The 20083-nt window shown below is 42.0% G+C and overlaps 1 protein-coding gene across 1 annotated transcript; it reads right to left on the bottom strand.

The window, feature by feature from the left end:
* Positions 1–5982: 5982 nt before the first annotated feature.
* On the bottom strand, positions 5983–18865 carry LOC118788290 (alpha-2,8-sialyltransferase 8B-like). The gene is made up of 6 exons (XM_036544248.1): positions 18576–18865; positions 12958–13014; positions 11504–11635; positions 10640–10897; positions 7849–8142; positions 5983–6328 (listed from the first exon to the last, which is right to left on the bottom strand). The coding sequence occupies exons 1-6, from the start codon at positions 18671–18673 to the stop codon at positions 6043–6045; spliced, it is 1125 nt and encodes a 374-aa protein (XP_036400141.1). The 5' UTR covers positions 18674–18865; the 3' UTR covers positions 5983–6042.
* Between the last annotated feature and the right edge of the window lie 1218 nt (positions 18866–20083).

The following is a 20083-nucleotide window of genomic DNA, read 5'->3' as shown; positions in this document are numbered from 1 at the left end:
GCCACACACCTTCTCCAAGAGGCACATCACCCGTCTTGACAATCCATCGCTCTGCCACCACATCTCAGAACCAGCCATGAGAGAGAAAGAGGCTTTATCTGCTATCAGTGACTCACTGACTTGACCCTACCATGGTGTTTTGCTGTGGAGAGCAGTGTCTTTTCATTGGTTCATATGAGTTAGCAATTGACGACACATGGTAGCTCCACCCAGTAATAGGGTTCATGAAGCCTTGTTCTCCCATCATCATGGGTTAGATTGTGATTTCACATTTAACAATGGAATTCACAGTGAAATACGTGACAACTTGAAGTATGTATTTTTACATATTTTAAAATTTCATGTGTCAGAAAAATCATCTTGTTATATTTGTGTAAAATATCTGAAAGAGTTTAACACTTTTTTACTGCACTACCACATGATAAGGAGTTGTATATGCAACATTGTCTTTGCACATATGTGTAACTACTGACAAGCTACACATCAGTGTATGCTTTTATACAGACATTTTTTTGTTTGTTTGATTTCAAGGTTAAAAAATAATAATGTTCCTTTCAAAGAGGTCTTTTTTTGCTGGGGAAGGTGTAATGTGTACTTGAGGCTTGCTGTTTCTGTAATGTAGTCGGAACACTTCCCCTACATTTACAGTGGGCTTTCCTTTATCTGATTAAAAACATGAGAACCCCAGAGTATAGAACTCACACCTGGGAAACAGTGGAAATAGGAAGTTAGAGTTTTGTCTAAATCTTGCAAATGGTCACCACAGTTGGCTAGGTAAAATGTACATTATCAGCTTTGAGATTAGGTGACAAGTTCACTTTTAGTTTGAAATTAAGCTGTATAAGGTTTGTGTGCCAGTATTCATTAACTCTCTGTCCATTGCAACAGAACTCCAGAGAAAACTAGACTGTGCCATTTACAAGAATCTCAGAAAATACTAGCCTGCTTCAAGTGTAACAGGAAGCTTTTATCTGCTTCCTGTTTCATCCAGCTGATTTTCCCCTCTCATTTTCACTTTAAATTCTACTTTTGGAACTGGAAAATGCATATTGTAACAGATGTGACTAATGGGACATGCCTCCTCTCTTATTCTAGCATACAAAGGGGCACGGTGTGCTGTGACTTTTGTGTTAAATACTGACTTTAAATGCTACAGATGTTTAAAAAACCTTTGTTTCTGTACAATTTAATCACGTAACACTGGCTATGTTTCCAGTAGAGGTGCTCCCATGGGTCAGCAGTTCACATGTATCTTTAAAGTGTTGAATTCTGTAACCTGAGTGAAGTTAGTTGAGGTGCTGGGCTCATGCACATTTGCATGCAGATACAGAGATGCTGTTATTGAAACACAGGTAGTGACTGTGTAGTGTAATGTGTATGCTGTGAGATAGAGGAGAATGCCTCATGCGCCCAGGGTTAATCCCCTTTTTCCTTGCTGTGTAGTCTGAAGTAATGTTATGAAACACATTCCGAGTGACCTTTGCTCTGTCATTCTCCTTGCTCCATCAGATTCCCCATCTGTGCTTTTTTCTGTGCGTGCCAATCCACCCTGCCATCTGCAGCTGTCTGTTCACTCCATGTAATCAGTTCTTGTTTTGGCAGCTCCCATACATGAAGCACTCCATTAGACTATTCATTCTTCTCCTTATACAATGTTCATTGCCTGGATTTTTGTTTCTCTTGTATCAATGTTTTGTGTGGAGCCTCTGTGGATTGAGACACCTGATGCAGCAGCAGTTCTAATCAGAGAACAGCCTGTGCACTAAAGCACCTGCAATTTCAGAGGGCTGCAGGGTAACCTGAGCCTGTTTTGGCGGGTGTTTCTTTGGCGTGTATCTAGGTGACCAGCTGCAAAGTGCATCCACTCCACTACCTGGGAATATTCAAGGTCACCGGCACTTACCTCCTGGCAAATGTCCCCTTTTCTCAAGGTGAAAACAAATCTAACAATCTTATCTTTATATATTTAAGCAAGTGGAAGCCACGTCAAATTTAGATATTGGTTGGAGTAATTTTTGTTTTCAGTGTCTTGTATGCATCTGAAAATCCAGCCTGGACATATGAATTGCAACGGCCAACAAACTCATTTACTGTGGCAATTTCAGAGATTTTTTTTTAATATCAAAGACATTTTAGGAATTGTTCTGAGGATGTGTTATAGAAGATGAAGCCCAGTGGCTGCGCACCATAGACTGTTTTTCCCAATGAAGACTGCAATTCGTTCATTGCCATTACCAGTTCAGTTCATGTTCCTGTGTTATAATGTCAAATATATCTGAGGATCAAGTAGCACGACCAAAAACAAATGACTTATTGAATGACAGAATAGTGATATTCGCAATATTGGTCTTCTGATGTCTGTATATAAATGCTGCAGCATAACCTAAAGTATATTTGTCTGACTGGGTTTAATTCAATTTCAAGTTTAGTTTCAACACTGTTGTAATCAGTTTATTTATTGGTGCATGTCAGCTGGTCTCAATAGTTATTTACAAATCAAGCTAGATGTCACAGTGTATTGTCAGTTTCTATTGCTCATAATTACAAACTGGAATTGCAAATGTTTTATTTGAATTCATTTAATCTCATTTCATTTTGCTATTATAGATTTGCACACAAATTATAGATGGTTTGCCTATTGCAGGTTAATTTTATACAGTATGTGGAGTTTTTAGATATGTGCAATGTAACCTAATTCAGAAAGCTGTATGGGAGAGTTTCTTTTTCTTTCCTGCTGATATTTTCCATTGTATTGACACATCAGAAGAAACTGTAAAGTTGTCTTAGTGGTTTTTTTTTCTCCCAGAATTACTTCTGGGCAAAGTCTCTCCCTTGTCAAAGATTAAAAAAGATAAGACTTGTAGCATGCACTGGCATCACAATAATTTTAGCTCAAGTCAAGTTTGAAATGGAACTTTTTTGTTTTTAAACAGAGCTCCCTCTCCCCTCCACCACAAATTATAATAACATTGTATCCCCTCACACTGTAACAAATGCTATAAATGTGATTTGGACAAATTCATAGTTCATTACTTTCATGAATAAAAATGAAAGCTAAAAAACCAGAAGCTAAATCTACACTGGAAAATGAGCATAGTAGAAAGATTATTACAGCCATGACTTTGTGGTTTTTGCTCTAGTCTTCAAGGCAATGAGGTTTCCCTGGACCTTAGTCTTTTCCAAGCCCAGTCAGAATTTATTGAAAGTAAAGAAATGATGTGCCGATGTGGCTCTCATCTCCCACCTTGTTCAGCGATGTACTTTAACAGTGTATTGTTCCCTGTGAATCTTCAGGCAGTGTGTATGCATTCTCTCCTGACACTTTTCTGTCCTTCTTTGATTGCATAAAAACTGACAAATAAATTATTTTTACCTGACCATCTCCAGCGCTGTGGGTTTTCAGTTCTCTGTTAGGCACATCACTTTTCCAGCATTGAGTGCATTGCGAGGCAGAATACCTCAGAGAGCTCTTATGCAAAGACAGCTTTTGACCATTTTTGACATAACTATCACCCAAAACATGCTTTTCTCGAGAAACAGAATATGCATCATTCCTGTTGCAGTGGAGGTATCCTTAGCACACATGGATTTGCTGTAGAGCAGCAGTGTGTGACTTTGCAATCTTAACCGCGATGTGCATGACTATAAAAGCCTGCACTCATCTCATTTCAATAAAAAAACACCTTTCAGCTAAAATTCTGAGCATGTCAATATAAGCATGCTCAAAGACCGCAGTGAGACAGTGACAGGTCTAGCACAGAAATGAGCCTCATCAAAGCCACTTGGCTCAAAAAAGCAGATAAGAGTATTGAAACGCCTAATCCACTTAGCAAAGATTTGGACAGAAAAAAGGAATACCTGCCCCCTTTTTCTAGTCCAAAGGACCAGAGAAGCGCGAGATATTCTGACAGGGAGTGTGAGTTCTGAGCAGGACGGGCTGTTCCTGCACACAGTAATCTGAAGGTCATTTTGGGCATGTTATAGTGGAGTAGCGCCAGTCACAGTGGACTTCTATATTTAATGATACAAATGTGTTTTAACAAGTAAATGCATAACTTTGGATGGCTGACTGACATCTCTAGCAATTCTGTTTGAGCATAAAAACATGTCGGTAAAAGATAAAAGGCAACATCTTTAAAGGGATTGGCTGGGAGCCCTCTGTATAAGGTGCTGATAATAAAAATCAGGTGTAGCTAGTACATTTTTTTCAAAAACATATAACATTCTTCTTATTAATGCAGCCACCCCCGGCAAACACACACATACACTCATCCCTTATGGGCACATTTTATGTTTCAAAGGGTAGTCTTTATCAAACTTTGATGCATGCACAAAATGCCTACTTAATTTATTATGCTCAAACCAAGTTAAATAGTTAGTTGGGGAAGCTCACGTTCTGAAGATTTTGTCTATCCAGGTCTAATATTGCAGAATAAACTCTGTTAAGGTTCATGGCCTGATGTTAAGTTTACAAAGATGAATTTCATGGCCCTCTTAACAGAGGGACATTGTTTTGCATATTTACAAACATTCCAGTAGATCAGGTTTTTCCTGTACATTACAAGCAACATTTACCCTTATTTGCAGTGACACGCTAATGTAAAAAAAAAAAAATGGCACTGTGGTGATTTCCATATGCAAGAGGACATACATCCTGTTTGAGACAACAGATAACAAACTCTGAACAGTGCACTTTACAGAGCCATCTGTATTAAAAGGCAAATTGAAAGACATGCGTTGTCAAACACCAGAGGGAACACATTTTCAAGAGGAGCGTTTGCTGCTGGCTATGCCTGTGTAAATATCATTGTGTGCAAGGGAGGGTGTTTCTAGGGTTTTTGTTTTACTTATATCTTCAAAGGACAAAAGCCTCATTGTCCCTTGGTTGACTTAAGAAACTGTATGCAAACTGATGTGGCCTCGAAGGAATGTGTCCATTACAGACCTTTCAGAAATGTGCTAACAAAATCTCAGTGCAATGTGGAGAAGAAACAGATCTTGAAGTATTGTATACCCAGAGGAAGTAATAAAAAGGTTTATAGTCTAATGTTTATACAGATCTGACAAATCATCCTGACAGATGCAACTCAGTACATTCAAATGTGGTCTGTGGACATTTCAAAAGCATAACAAAACTGGCACAATGGCACACAATGGGCTGTCATTCTGTCATTTACTGAAGTTCCTAACTGAGACACAGAGGCAAAGGACAACATTCCTGTTGAAACCAAGGAACCACCATTTACCCGTACAATCAACTGTGCAAAATGAGACTAGATGAGACTGGGGATAACCTAAAAATTGAGGCTCGCAATAATTCCAGCATAAGATGAAATTTAAAGACTTTAAAGAAAGGCGCTAACATTAACAAATTCATATTGTGTTTTAAGATATACTTTAACATTAACAAATTTGCCAATATCAACTTTAACAAACTTGTCATTGAAGTGCTTCCATCTTGTGGCCAAAATAGTGCTCTGCAAAAAAGGAAGGGACAAATGAAACTGCCAAACTTTACTCTCCAGCTTCCTCACAAAGAACACGGTTGCATGCTAGCAATAACTCATCCCATACTGAGAGCTGTGGCCTTGCCTCTGAGATATTGGGTGTAGCTTCAGCAAACAACTTCTCCTCTAACTCAGCGAGCCACGTCTCTGCTGTCTCTGTTGACAGTGCTTGAGTGTGCACAGGTATGAGCAGTTGGAGGTGACATCATCAAAAAATGACATGAGCTCACAACAGCTCATCCCAGTGGCATTAACAGAACAAGACAGAGAGCTAAGCCCCACCTATTTCAAATATACAGGACCTCCCCTTCTTTATGTAGCATAACAACTGTAGACCCCGAAGCCCATGAGTCAAAGTAGAACAGCAGCATTGTGGCTTCGTATCTGTGTGGAGGACTGACAGTTATCCCCCCCCCCCCCTTCCCTCCTCGATGTAGGACGCACCAAGGACGAGGGTACACCCACTCAGCCGGCTCCCACTTCCCAGAATCCTCTGTCAGTTATTTATAGAATGACGCCCTTCTTTGTTCTCGAGTTACTCTCTGGGGGTGCAGGCCCCTACATGGAGGCGTAATGCCCCCTGGCTGTGCAGCAACCTCAAGGTCCTGAACTCCAGGGGCATGGTGTGGGGGCTGGCCTGGGACGTGTATGCGTACGTCAGGGTGTCATAGTAGTGGTACTTGACCAGGTTCCCTAGGGAGTCACGCGCAAAAGGCCAGAAGCCATAGAGGTGGATCTCCTCACAGAACCTTGTGGCCAGGGTGTACATCAGCAGGCCCGTCGTTGGCCTCTTGATCAGGACCTTGTTTGTTAGCCAGTACCTGACGGGAAAAACACACACACACACACACACACACACACACACACACACAAAGAACAGAACAGTCAGCACAGAACAAAATGCATTGAAATCATTTCACAATTCACTACAAAAATGTTACATTTTGTACTATGTAACACCTTAGACGGGTCCCTGTGGGAATTGTGATTTTGTGCCTGTGTGTGTGTGTCTGTGTGCGTGTGTCTGTGTACGTGTGGTTATTGTTGCAATTCATTTCTGTAAAGACTGTTGTTCATTTATTAGGTTCTGCTGCTCTGCTGGGAATCATCATTTCGGAATAATCAACAGTGAGGTGAGCAATTCCCTCAGAGCCATGCCTTTTTATTAATGTGACATTTCCAGCCCGCTACACTGGCATCACCTCCAGCAGCCTGTGCCCGCGGATTGTGTTGTTTAAACACGTCGTGGCGCTGCTGGCACTCGTAGGAGAGGTGCATCAGGGGGCTTTCATCACCATCACTCACCACATTCTGCCTCCACGCCCGTGAAAGAGGGGCAAGAATGTGCTGCCCCAATTAAGCGGGTACTGTCACAGCTCCAAGGGTGTCTCTGTAATGCCTTTCACTGGCAGAGGAGGTGTTCTGTAACCAGAGAGAGAGGTGTTCTCTCTCTCTCTCTCACATAAACACACACACACACACACACGCGCGCGTGCACACGCACACACACACTCATAAAAAATCTCCCACAGTGCCTTGTCTGATTTCCACTGGCAGGCATGTGCCGTTGAGGCACAAACCCATGGAATGCAGGAATGGAATGCTAGGATGGAATTTGTTGCTTGAACACTGCAAACAGCAAAGCTGTCAGCTGTCATATCTGTGAAGCGTCTCACCCGCGCACAAAAAAAGTACCAGTGCTAATATCCATTCGAAAGCATTGAGGCCGGCTGCATTTTCTGAGGCACAATGCCAGCTACTCATCCTTGAATGAGTCTCCCACCATAAGCGGCCCTCCAGCTCCCCGTGCAGTTTGGTTCATTCACAGCTACATTGGGACCCATATGGTGGGGCCACGTGCTTGACACCCGATCCTGAAATAACAGAGGGGGCCAAAGCTCGCATTACAAAGTCCCCATCTGGTCCTCTCATTCACAGCTCCGCAGAGGAACCCTACACAAAGACTTCGGACAAACACCCATGCAGAGAGAAGATGGCTGGTGATCCAGTGCTCAGGTTCAGGTATTAGGGAGGCCTTTAGCTGAGGTGAAGGTGGACAAATTCACTGACAGGGTTTGCTGTGTGGCAATAGTGGTAACATAGTAATAAGGAGCAAGACTCATAACTGAAAGGTTGCTGGTTCGATTCCCCACTGGTGCACTGCTGTTGTATCCTGTTGTAACCGAGAATATCCTCAGTAAATATCCAGTTGTTTAGATGGGTAACATTGTATAAATCCCTGTAAAACTGTAACCTATGCAAGTCACTCTGGTTAAGAGCATTTGCTAAATGCCTGTAATGATAGTAATGCTCGATTTTGTGTCTCAATGGCGCCCCCTACCCTCTGACGGCGTGCAGCAGGCGCAGGGAGGGGAAGGCGGCGCGCACGTTGATGGTGTGCTGCAGGATGAGACGGACGGCCCACTCCACGCGCTCTTCACCCCCCTTGGCCATGAAGGCGGGGATCCAGAGCACGCTGCCGTTGAGCCCCCGCAGCCTCTGCAGGAAGCGCTCCCTCCACACCTCGCTGGACAGGTCCTGGAACGCTCGCTGCACCACCGACGGGTTCATGGTCACCAGGCTGGTGCGCCGGCCCACGTCAGCCGCAAACTCCTCCACCGGTGCCAGGTTGCACCTGAGCGAGACAGGAGAGATACATACAGATATGACTCACTAACACTGGCCATATACACACATCTTACGCATGACAAGCTGTGCTACCCCATTGCATTACATTTTACTTGGCAGACGCTCTCATCCAGAACAACTTCCATGGCTTACAATTTTTACATGTTATCTATTTACACAGCTGAGGCAACTCAGCGTGAATACCTTGTCCAAGGGTATAACAGTTGTGTATCAGAGAACTGAACACACAAGCTTTAAGTTACAAGCCTTGCTCTTTACCACTATGCCATTAACTTTGAGCTCACAGCGACTTTACAGACTCACAGAGCACCAACCAAATAAAATCCACTGATACTCTGTTAACACTGACCCCTTACAATTTGTTAACACTAATGTCATTCTCTCAGCCATTGCTGTCCCTATAAACTTCACTAACCCTCGATACCCTCCCCTCCAACAACCAAGACTCAGGCCTTCCAGTCATGCTAATTCTATATGATCTGCTAATGTGTTCAATGGTTCAATTCAAACTTCATACACTTAGAGAGCATTGCACCCATACACAACCCTGGAGGGTTGGTTCATAGTTACTGATAAAAGCCAGGAACTGCCACTGATCATTGCACAGAGTATCACTGAATTCTGTTGAAGTGTTGAAGAAGTCTTTCACATAACCATGCAGAGCAGTGGGCACAACAGGCAAAGCTGATGCAGGTATAAAAGACAAGGTCTACAGTAGCAAAGCAAGTGCAGCCCTCACTATACAGAGTCCAGGCACACTCAAAACACACTTTGGACCTCCCTACAGAACCTCATGAACAAGAAAAGCTATGCCAAAGACAGTCCAGACCGTCAACAACAGATTCCACTGGCCAGAGAAAATCTGTAACAAGGATTTATTGCTGAGGACGCAACAATCCCCAGTGTAAAAGAGAGTGAAATGGACCTGGAAGGACCATATGTTACTCTAAAACTTTCCCAATATCATTAGACAAGCTCTGAAACAAAGATCACAAGAGAAGACAAAAAGAGCAAGGCCAAAGACCACAGGTTGCAAGGCCTAGAGACAAGTACCAAAAAACACACACATTACTGCCAGAGAGAGCTGTTAATCACAGCCCAAGACTACCAGTGCTGCAGAGGAGCTGTCAATGGCTTATGGTCCAGAGAACAAAAACCCTAGGTAAATGGCTCTGAAATACCAGTTACCCAGTCAAAATCATATTCACTATGCAGTTGTCAGAGAGATGGGGCCACCGTGTTAAAGCCTGTGGGTGGGACAATGGCAAAAACAGCAGCATTATCTGTGTGCATGAATATCTCCGCAAATCCCTGAGCTCTTTTCAAACACTCCAGCCCCGCTTGACTGCTGTTGGTAAGCCGCATCTTTACATGCCACAGTTTCTAAGCACATCTTCCCAGCCCTGCTGAGCCAACATACCGGGAGGAGGAGGGTTATCTGAGGATTAGACAACATCTCCCTGATAGAAACATATGTGCAAGTCCCCAGAGATGTCCACACTCTAAACAGTGCAGGGCAAAGCGCAGTCTGAAGCAAGCACGGTTGTGGGCCTATTCCTTCTTGGTTTCTTCTATAATCCTTGTAGAGCGATAACCCAATTAAACGCATACGGAAAGGCAATTTTCCACATTTAATATGAGAAAAAAAGCATGGTCATTTCCTTGCGGTACGTGACAAATGTAACTAATGGGGATATGCAAATGGGGCATCTGGCAATGGTTCAGGACTCAGTGTAACCAAGCATATACAACGGTTTTCACACTCTTAGCTGTAAAGAGTTTCGGCCTGAGATGAAGCCAGTTGCGACCAAACCCTCCACCTGCCAAAAACGAGTTAAACCCCTACTACTCTGCTCACCTGTGAGAAAGGTACTTGCGAGACAGTGGATCGATATTACAAACCCTACGACAAAAAGCAGGACCGCCACTCACGTTACAGTTTAAATGATTAATGCTTTCAGTGCTGTCGCTCTTTCAGCACAAGTGGCTTCTCTCCTTGAAGAGCGCCATTTACCTTTCACTGTTATTGAACAGAATGTTCTCTGACACAGATGCGCTCCCCCCTACACACTCCCCCAAGGTTAAATCACAATGTTAGCCTGCTCTCTAATAACACATTACAAAGCACGAGCTGACGGTACTTTTCAAACCGAGAGTTCTCTGACAAGTAAATAAGCCAAACATTTTTGGAGGCAGTAAAACCATAGTGCCTCATTACGTTTCAGGGGGAATGCTGAAGCTTTTTAAGTGTCAGATGTACACAGCAGATATTTAATTGCTGTAAGTATTGGCATGCATCCTAAAAGCCTCCCTTACAAGTCCTGAAAGACTCGTCAAAGAAAGAAAGGGAGAAAAAAGATGCCTGGAATGAAAAAAGAGAAGAGGAATACACTTCCTGCCCGAGCGCAAACATGAACGCGGATGAATGCATGCCGCTTTCCCCCCTTCTGACAGCTGTGGCGGCGGGTTACGTGGAGCCGCACCTGATGACGAAGTCGTGCGAGTCGATCTCGCGCCCGCAGCTGCTGTTGAGCAGGATCCCAGAGTTGCCCACGATGGCGCAGTGCCTGTGATGCTGGTTCTTCATGGGCGACACCTCCGGGAGGAGGCGGTACAGGTTGTCCGAGATGTTCGTGGTGCTCTGCCGGTCGAAAATGTAGTGGATCACATCCCCCGGCTTCAGCGTCCCCTTCAGTATTGATATATCCCTTTCGGCGTCCAGGAATTTCAAGATGTTCTTCCTTGAACAGAAACAGTACGCCACAAGAGAATTATCAGCCCAGAGCGTGACACAGAAATACTATAAAATGCTTAAGGTTCATGGGAACCAAATTTCACCATTTTAACATTTGTTTCAGGTTTACTAGTGAATCAGACAAATTTTCTGGCACAAAAATACCATATTTTACTGTCCCAGCGTTAGGTAGGTTTCAACAGATAACATGCTCCTATCTTTTATCGAACAACCCTTGCTGTGATTTGACAGACCAGCAGGTTATTCCTTTGATCTGTGACTTAAGGAGTCATGCTCCTGAGTGCTGCATAATCTTCGGGTGAATTACAGACTAGCTTGCTGCTTTCAGGCTCATCAGTGAGATGGTAAGGAAACATAGATCTATTTCATTTCTATACATAAGTGTAACTCAGCAGGCATTGTGAGATTAATAAATACAGTAGTCACAATATCTTTGCACCACAAAATGAGAATCCCCAATTTTTCATAACATTGTGACCACAAACACACACTAAATGTTAACCCTGAATTGGCAGGGAAGCATCCAAGAAAATCATAACCATTCAAGTGTAATGAGTGTCTCAGGATCTGCAGTAGCTAGAGTCCACAGCACCTGATCATGTTGGAGAGGGTTCGATTGAAGGTCCATTCAACAGAAGTGGCCTCTGTACTGCAACTTGGAGGAGGAGGGTTACTGCCCCCCACAATGGGTCTCTGAGTGGGATCTGGCTCCACAACCACAGTCCTAGATTCAAACAGGAAAATAGCATCTCCATTATACACAGCTCCACCAGAATATGAAGAACTGTAATGCCATTTATGCTTGTGACCGCAGGGGTGCCATTATGACCCAACCCAGTAAAAGCCATCAATCAGTGAAATGGAGTGTTTTAAAGGTAGTAATCAGAATTTCCCATTCAATTTCTCTGGCGACATTAATGAAACAAGGTTTTCTGAAACACTGTGGGAGACCCACTGCAATGCTGTCACACCCATGCCCACAGCCTCTTGCCTCATCCCCTTTCATTCCTTTCTGTCATTCTTTCATATGTCTGCAGTTACTGATGCCTACAACTACTATCAACACGTCTACACTGACCACACATTCACATGGGGTAACTCAACCCCAGACCAGCACAGAGGCCCTGTTCTCCTCAGGGGCCTGAAGCTGTTCTTTTTTTTTAATGTTTTTCTTCAATCACTCAAGAACAAATAGGGACACATTACATGATGCAATTAATATATAATATACTGAACTTCCATTGGGGTATCTTCCTGCTCACGGACCAGCGTAATTTGAACACAGCCTATTGCTTCTGATACTGTGGGGTGATTTCCAGATGCCGTCCCCTCTGCTACCACAGTATAATTGCTTTCTTCCACATCTACTTCATCTAACAGCTGCTTTAACTCATATTTTTCCAATGCAATGGGCTCTGCGACTGTTCCTTTCTGAAGTGTATGGTATTAACTAAAATGTGACTGAATGACTCATCTGTGCTTCCATCGCTGAAGTTCAGTGGAAAGATTACCATACCAACCATAGGATATTACAGCAAACCGATGATGTAATTGTCATCAACACTGGCAAAGGGTGTTTTATGTAAAAAAAAAAAAAAAAAAACTGACAAAGAACCTGTTAACATTAGGAATTCAAAACATATCACCCACATATTCTATTCCAGCAATTTCTGATCTAGGCTCAACATCTATAATTGCAAGTTTGATCAATTATTCAATTAGAGAAGCATCATTGAGTCAATGACAGTGCATCTTTAAACCACAGAGGCCTGCTATGTTTCTATAGAAACCAGCAAATTAATTAGCTGCTATTAGGAATTTGCTTCCCTGTATTAGGAGGTCAAAGCCACAAAATGAAAGCTTAATGACAGCACTGAAACATTTTAAGCCAGTATGAGATAAATTATGTAGTTGTTCTTAAATTGCTGAACATGTGATCATGTGGTGGGTGGCATAAGAACATTTTGGCTTAAAAATACAGACCAGGTGAATAAGGGTTGAATCACGTTACCTGACACATGACAGAATCAGAAACGGTAAACCAACCTGTTGGACTTGGACAGGTAGCTGGGCAAATAAAATGTTCTTGTGCCTCCATGATTCCTAAACAAAGACAGAAAACAAATGTTTGTGATGACTGTTTTCCATGGAACATTCACATCAGGTTGTGATGTGACAAAGAGGGAAAAGTAGCAATAACTTATCAGGAACAACTGTTTGAATTTCACTTAAAGGTTAAGCACTATCTTAGTCTGGGAATGAAGGGACTCAAAAGCACAACCATAATGCACATTTAGACAAGCAGTTGCCTTATCACACGTGGAAGCACTACTAAACTACTACTTTGAAGATGTTCCTTCAGTTTAGTTGGAAGAGAACCCTCTTCCTCATTTCATCCTCTGTGTACATACTCTGACATCTGACCATGACATTTCCCCCTTACAGTGAATTAGCACTGAATGATACTCTCTGCAACAAGTCAATATTTTATGATCTTAATATTATTCATGAAGCATGTTGAGGTGGCTGCCACACACCAATTAAGCCACACATATTTGTCTGAATACAGTATCATTTTAGAGGATTTTAGTTTAAATGAACAGTAATCCCTTCAACACTGCTCCTCTCTACCACTATTCCACAGCATACACAGTGAGGTTGTTCAATCTAAAAACAGAAAAGTGGTGAAACGCATTCTGGGATCTTTTTATTGCTATGGAGTTGGTTACAGAACCATGAAAGACATTCAAATGAGATCCTTTTATTGTGTTATAAAAAAGCCCTCTTTGGTGTGGAGTCCTGCTTTAGGCAGAGAACATCACATACATGTGTAAAATTGTGTCTGAATAATACTTTAAGCAACACTATCATTCCAGTGCAGCCAGCTGTTGATGTATAGCAAGACATTTCTAATACGGTGAAAGCAGATGGTATCAGCATTGCAGAGGTACAAGAACAAATAACTTGTCATGTCACTACAACGTGCAACACTAGGCTGGAAACATACAACATGACTCATTGAAGATCTTTGCTCCAGTGGCCTAAGAGTTTTTGGATTTACTAATTTAAAAGCCTTTATTCGTTCCAATGGTTGTGTTTTATTCCACTGTTTTTCAGGGATTTCACTCAACAGTCTTCCTGGGGTCAGAAAATACTTCTCTACTTCCTCACCTGGTTTTCCCTCTATCTAACACTTTGTGACAATGCAATTGTAAAAATGTTGAATTGTAAAAAAGTACATTTTGACTGGTTAATTAATTGATTGATTTTGTGAACCAAGAATACAATCATTACTCTGATGGTTCAGCTGCTGGAATAAAACTGTGGCACTGTGGAACCAGGGTTAAGTAGAACCCTGAACTTCTATGTCCTTCAAGAGATGGATGTTGCCAGATTTATGTTGAATCGCAACTTAAATCAAACCTATGGCTGGGCTAAAGCTGGCCTTTGGCCGATTTCATCATGCTGAATTACAGAAGCCAAGAATATCTATAGAAAGAAAAAAACAGACCACCATCAGTATTCACTTAACACACACTGCAGTTAACTGTTTTAATGGCTTTATTGGGCTCCAGAATCAAGCAACAGGAATACAATTAGAATTTTAAATTTGCATTGCATCTGTGACTAACACCTTAATGGGTCATAAAACCATTCCTCCACTTAAATCAAATTAAATCAAGCAGTTTGAAGGTATTTCACGTACATTTAGAGTTTAGATTCAACATCGTACAGGATTCACATGTATGAATCTTAACAACATAACCACTGAGTAGTGAATGTATTATGCAGGAAGGGCACCGTTACAGGTGTGTTTTATATGAATAGTGTAAATGAGAAAGGGGGAAAGTAAGTGTTACATTTAACCTTGCTTGGGGTTAATGAAGTTCAGCTTCATGCTTACTGTCAAGGTGACGAGCAAAACCACCAAAATATATCTCCAGGCTGCTACATTCCCATTGCTTTCATGATATTTTTCATGACAAAATAGGATTTTCAAACTATAATCACCCTGACTGTGAACATTATCCATAATCAAACCTGAAGATCTTTGGCTCTTAAATACAATGCAAGCACAGGCATATGATAATGTGTTGCACTGGCCAGTGAAATCAGGTTTCATCAGTGATTTACAGCCAATGTGCACAATCCCTTTTGGGGGGGGGGGGGGGGGGGGTGGTAGAGTACCATGCTCACCATCTCTGGGGAACTGCAGTAACAGTCTTAGGGGACATACATTTACCATCTCTGGGGAATTGCAGTCATAGTCTTGGGGGACATGCACTCACCATCTCCATGGAACTGCAGTCATAGTCTTGGGGGACATATACTCACCATCTCCGGGGAACTGCACTCACAGTCTGTGGGAGCCATGCTCACAGTCTCTGTAATGCCTCAAATCTGCATGCGTCACGCCACAGTGAACAGCACAGACCAATGGGCAGCTGGGTTCCTGACTGCATTGCGTTTCAAATGTGCTCCCTCGTTTGTCGGGATATATCAACATTGCAGACAGCTGAGTATTATAAAAAAATAATAAATAAAACAATGAACTCTGTCTCTCCCGTAAAACATTCTGGGCCCTTGCTGGTCCACCAGAAGGCAGCAAATGAGGTGTGAAAATCAAATTTAAGCATGTACAATCACAGTGTGTGACAGTCATCACCTGAGAAAGAAAAGAAAAACCACACCGCCACACAAATGGAAATACCTCCTTCCTGGCAGTGATGATTCAGGTGACACATCTGGTATGAGGAGAACATGGCAATTTGTACTTTGTAAAAATTGTTCTAGCCAACGTGGCCACTAAGGAGATGAACCAATATACATCCAATTTGGCACTGAAAATACAGAAGAGCCCTCCGGTCTATTAAAAATCACTTTTTTCTTCACAAGAGTATGCAAATTCCTTCAGCTTTTCAGCACCTTTTTTGCATTTTTATTAATTTGTTCCTTCAAATCTGCATTCTGATTTAAGCCATAGAGCACTGACTCAAGGTGTCAAACTGAACTCTCCAGAGTGGTGTTTTTTTTTATTCCAACCCATTCCCCTGGTTAAATTAGCCAAATTAGTTAATTAGCTATATACACTTATAACTGTGAATTTCCCAAAATAAATGCAATGAAATATTTATTGAGTACAAGACATAAAATTATAATCATAAGCTCTGATGTATGCTTGAAAACAAAGTCAAATAAGATCCTGATTTATTGGGTGATCTAATTAAGAAATTGAGAGCAGAGGTTGGAGCAAATAACCAGGATACAGGCAGCCCCAAAAGAACTGAGCTTAACACCCTACCACTAGATTTTTTCCAATGCTGTCACATTGACAAAAAAAAGTATCTGCAGTAAATCCCTAACGCTGCAAGCATCTGATATTTGTGGAAGACTGGAAACACCATGCCCCAGAGCTCAATTATGTCAAAAGAAAGGGAAACGATTCATCTATTTTGTCTCTGGGCTGACTCTCTCCCACTAACAGATCAAACATTAATCCCCTACCCTGCACACCCACCCTACAAACACCACTCTGCAATGGAGCGAATGTGAATGGAGGACCAAACAGCACACTCTGGAGTGTGGAGCAAATTCACAAAGCGCTTTTGGTTTGACACTAAGCCACCACGAGGCCTGCGCTGTGTCTAATTGCTACAGTGCCGATTCCGGTTCCACGTCTGAAGAACTCAACCGGCATTCCATCCTCTGGCTGATTTCCTTTAAAAATGAAAGCACTCGCGAACCAAACAATGACAGAAGTGGACAACTAAATTATTTGTGCGGCTCCACATTCTTCAAGGACTCCCTCCTTATTTAGTAACTGGGTTACCTCATTTAGAGGATGGTATCAGTCCCTGAGTCCCGCTGTACATGAAAAAAGGTATTATGAATGGCATACGTGGGTCAGGTAAAGTGCAGGTTTGTAGCATAATTAAACTGTCTCTCTCACGCATACACAACCATCACCACCACTACATCATGCATTAATGAAAAACCTTCTTTGAGGAAATAAATATAATGATGACAAAATCTCTTTTGTGTTCCTTCATTCAATTGCAGAAAAAAGTGAAAATGAAAAACTGCATGTTGGAAAATCAACCCCTATCTGAGTAAGACTCCCCCCAACCCCCACCCCCCAAAAATATAAGACTCTCTTGAAAGTGGAGATAAATTTTGCAAAAGCCTTTATCATATGGTCACACACCCCAAGTACATGAACGCTGCCTTCAACAGGGCATTAAATTATGTTATTGAAATTTAGCAGATGCTCTAATCCAGAGTGACTTAAATATGTTATATGTCATCCATTTATAAAGCTGGATATTTCACTAGGCAATTGTGGGTTACGTACCCTGTCCAAAGATACAGCAGCAGTGCCCCAGGGGGAATTGAAACAGCCACCTTTTGTTTATAAACGCTGCACCTTACCAGTACGCTACACTGCCACACCAACAGTTCTACAACAGGCATACTGTGTATTGACAATCGGTCACCTATTCACACCTAGTCACATAAAAGGCAGCTGAATAAGAGCCATGGCTATGCTTTTGGATGAAAACCAGCTTAAGCAACCTGACATGGATTTTTCAACAAGCATTTATTCCATCCTTTCCATATATGTCTTGCACCAGAAGAGCAGGTTGTTAGTTTTAGGATTCATGACCTCTGCCTTGACAAAATATTCTACACCAGAGGGTCATTGTAGCATTGTATTACTCTCTCTTCTATGGCTCAGAAACGTAGTGACATACTAACTTGCTGAAAACTTTAGGATAACCGATACCACAACTTCAGGACTACACACAAGGCAGTGGGTAAAGAAAATTAAACGCTCCGTGGCACAGTGATCACATACGTACCAAAGGCCTCATTTGCGTATTTTTCAAGCCGGAGATGAAAATCTTGTTGAGTTCCACACAAGCTAAACGGACGTGCTGCGTGCACGGGAAGGTCAAGGTTTATACCTCGGTTACTGCTGAAGCCCTTGACTAGAACGAGAACGTAGCCCCAACACCAAACAAATGCTACGAGGGAAAAATGTTTGTTTTATTATGGAAATTAATTTAATGACGAGTGAGACTTTGTTTCACATGCTAAGCAGACAACAGGGTGATGCTGCATCTGGAATCTCTGGATGAATACACACCTTTGTAATCAGTGCATTCCATAAACCCAGCAATCCAGCATTACGCGCTACGCCGCAAATTGCCGAACAATGAATGCTCGTTCGGTCTACACTTCTGGTCAAGCATTGTAGTGGAGGGCTGTGTTCCCAGAACAATTGAATCAATTGACTTACAGAGAGAAAAATGTCATAAAACTGCATTTTCAAATGAATTAACTGACAAGTCCAGCATCGCTTCTGGAGTTGGCTACCCTTGGGGTGGGAATTATTTGTGCATTGGACCAATATCGCTCGCTGGCTACAGCGGTAAAAAAAGCAACGTAGAATACACTTTCATCCCTTTAGGTTATATAAACTCCTGAATATGTTGCGCGAAGGAGCAGAAATATTCTTACAATATTGAACCAGTTACAGCCTACTAGTAAAGCACGGGGGTTAAGAACATCTGTCTTGTACCGTGCATCATGATTAAGTGAAATCTATGAAACGTAAACATATACGTAAAACCCAACAAAATTACATTTGAAGCTATACATACCTATTTTCTTCTTCGACTTCAGAAATATCAGCAAGAATAAAGAATACGGCGAGTAAGATTACAATCCCGAACATCAATGACCGGAATTCAAACGGCATGACTTGATCGAGTCAACGTTTGTTTCTTTCGAATCAGATACGGTAGCTGCTAGATTGCAAGATACATTACATCTCATCAAAGTTCCAGTTTCCGATAGCAAACGCGTTTTGCTTCTTCAGCACAGTTTCAATCCACGCCATGTATGTGTAGCAACCTCAATTTTTATGTAATTTCGCGCAACTAATTGTGCGTGTTCGTCTCTAGGAAAACAAAAACACAAAACAATTAGATTCAGCGCAAAATTCCCAGGTTGACGTCCCCCTCTGTCTCTCTACCTCTCCGTCTCGCTTTCTCTCTCTCGTTCCCTGGGGCAACACTGTTTCATTCACACCCCAGCTCCGCTGACAAACTTTCAGTGCTACTGCGATGGGAAAACCACATTGGGATTTTAAACGAGGAATATGGAACAGAAGCCACGGAATTAAAGGAGCAGCGCTCGGTCTCTTCTCGACTGACTCGCCTTCACACATTGTAGCCTCATTACCGATCGCAGGTGGAACACAAGACGGTTTTAGCAATAAACAGAGGTCCCCTGCATAATTCATGAAACAGGACTGTTCCAGCGAATGTATGAGCCGGTTTAATAAAATATCTTTGAAACCTGTATTTTCTTTTTGTTAATTCCATTTTTATGATACGTGACCATGTATTGACAATTTTCACAATAATTTAGACCCTCGAAAGACGGATCTGAAAATCCGGCTTTACTGTGCATATGTATCAACAAATATCGTTTCCCAAATATAGGATACATTTTTCTTGAATAGGCCTTTAAATGGTTTGTCATGGTTTTTTCCACTCTGGTATAGTAGTGAGGGAGCAGAACTTGTAACCAGAATATTGCCAGTTTGCCACCTCTTGTTTATATGTGAATGTTTTCAAAAAGCACATATGGGTATAAGTATAAATAGTAATTGTGTAATAAGTATGTGTTTGTGTATGTATGCATGTGTAACTGCATGGAGGACCAGAGTTAGATATTAGAGAGTGGGTTTAGGGTTACAGTTTGGGGTAAGCCTGGGGATAAGGTAAATGGTAAATGGTAAATGGTACTTTATTGATCCCCATGGGGAAATTTGTCTTCTGCATTTGACCCATCCGAAGCAGTGGTTATGGACAGAACTGATGTTGGGCCTAGGGTTATGGTGTGAAGTAGGGCTGAGGTTACTGAGATAACCTGTGCATTAGTTCATGCAAATCTACACTGTCATCATGTAGATATGCAATATTTGATTAGCTCTACTTCCACTTACAGTATATTAGCAAATTACTACCAAGAATTTGCATACAATCAACATCACATTTCCCAATCAACAGATACAGTATGCAAAAAGTGCAAGACTGTTAACCCTACTACCGGGTTTAAAAATACAACATCCACAGTAGCAGGCATCATGCCAGCTTACCAT

The sequence above is a fragment of the Megalops cyprinoides genome, chromosome 13, assembly GCF_013368585.1.
Source record: "Megalops cyprinoides isolate fMegCyp1 chromosome 13, fMegCyp1.pri, whole genome shotgun sequence".
NCBI classification, from domain to species: Eukaryota; Metazoa; Chordata; class Actinopteri; order Elopiformes; family Megalopidae; genus Megalops; species Megalops cyprinoides.
Note: the sequence above shows the minus strand (reverse complement) of the source record. Positions and strands in the feature narration are given on the sequence as shown.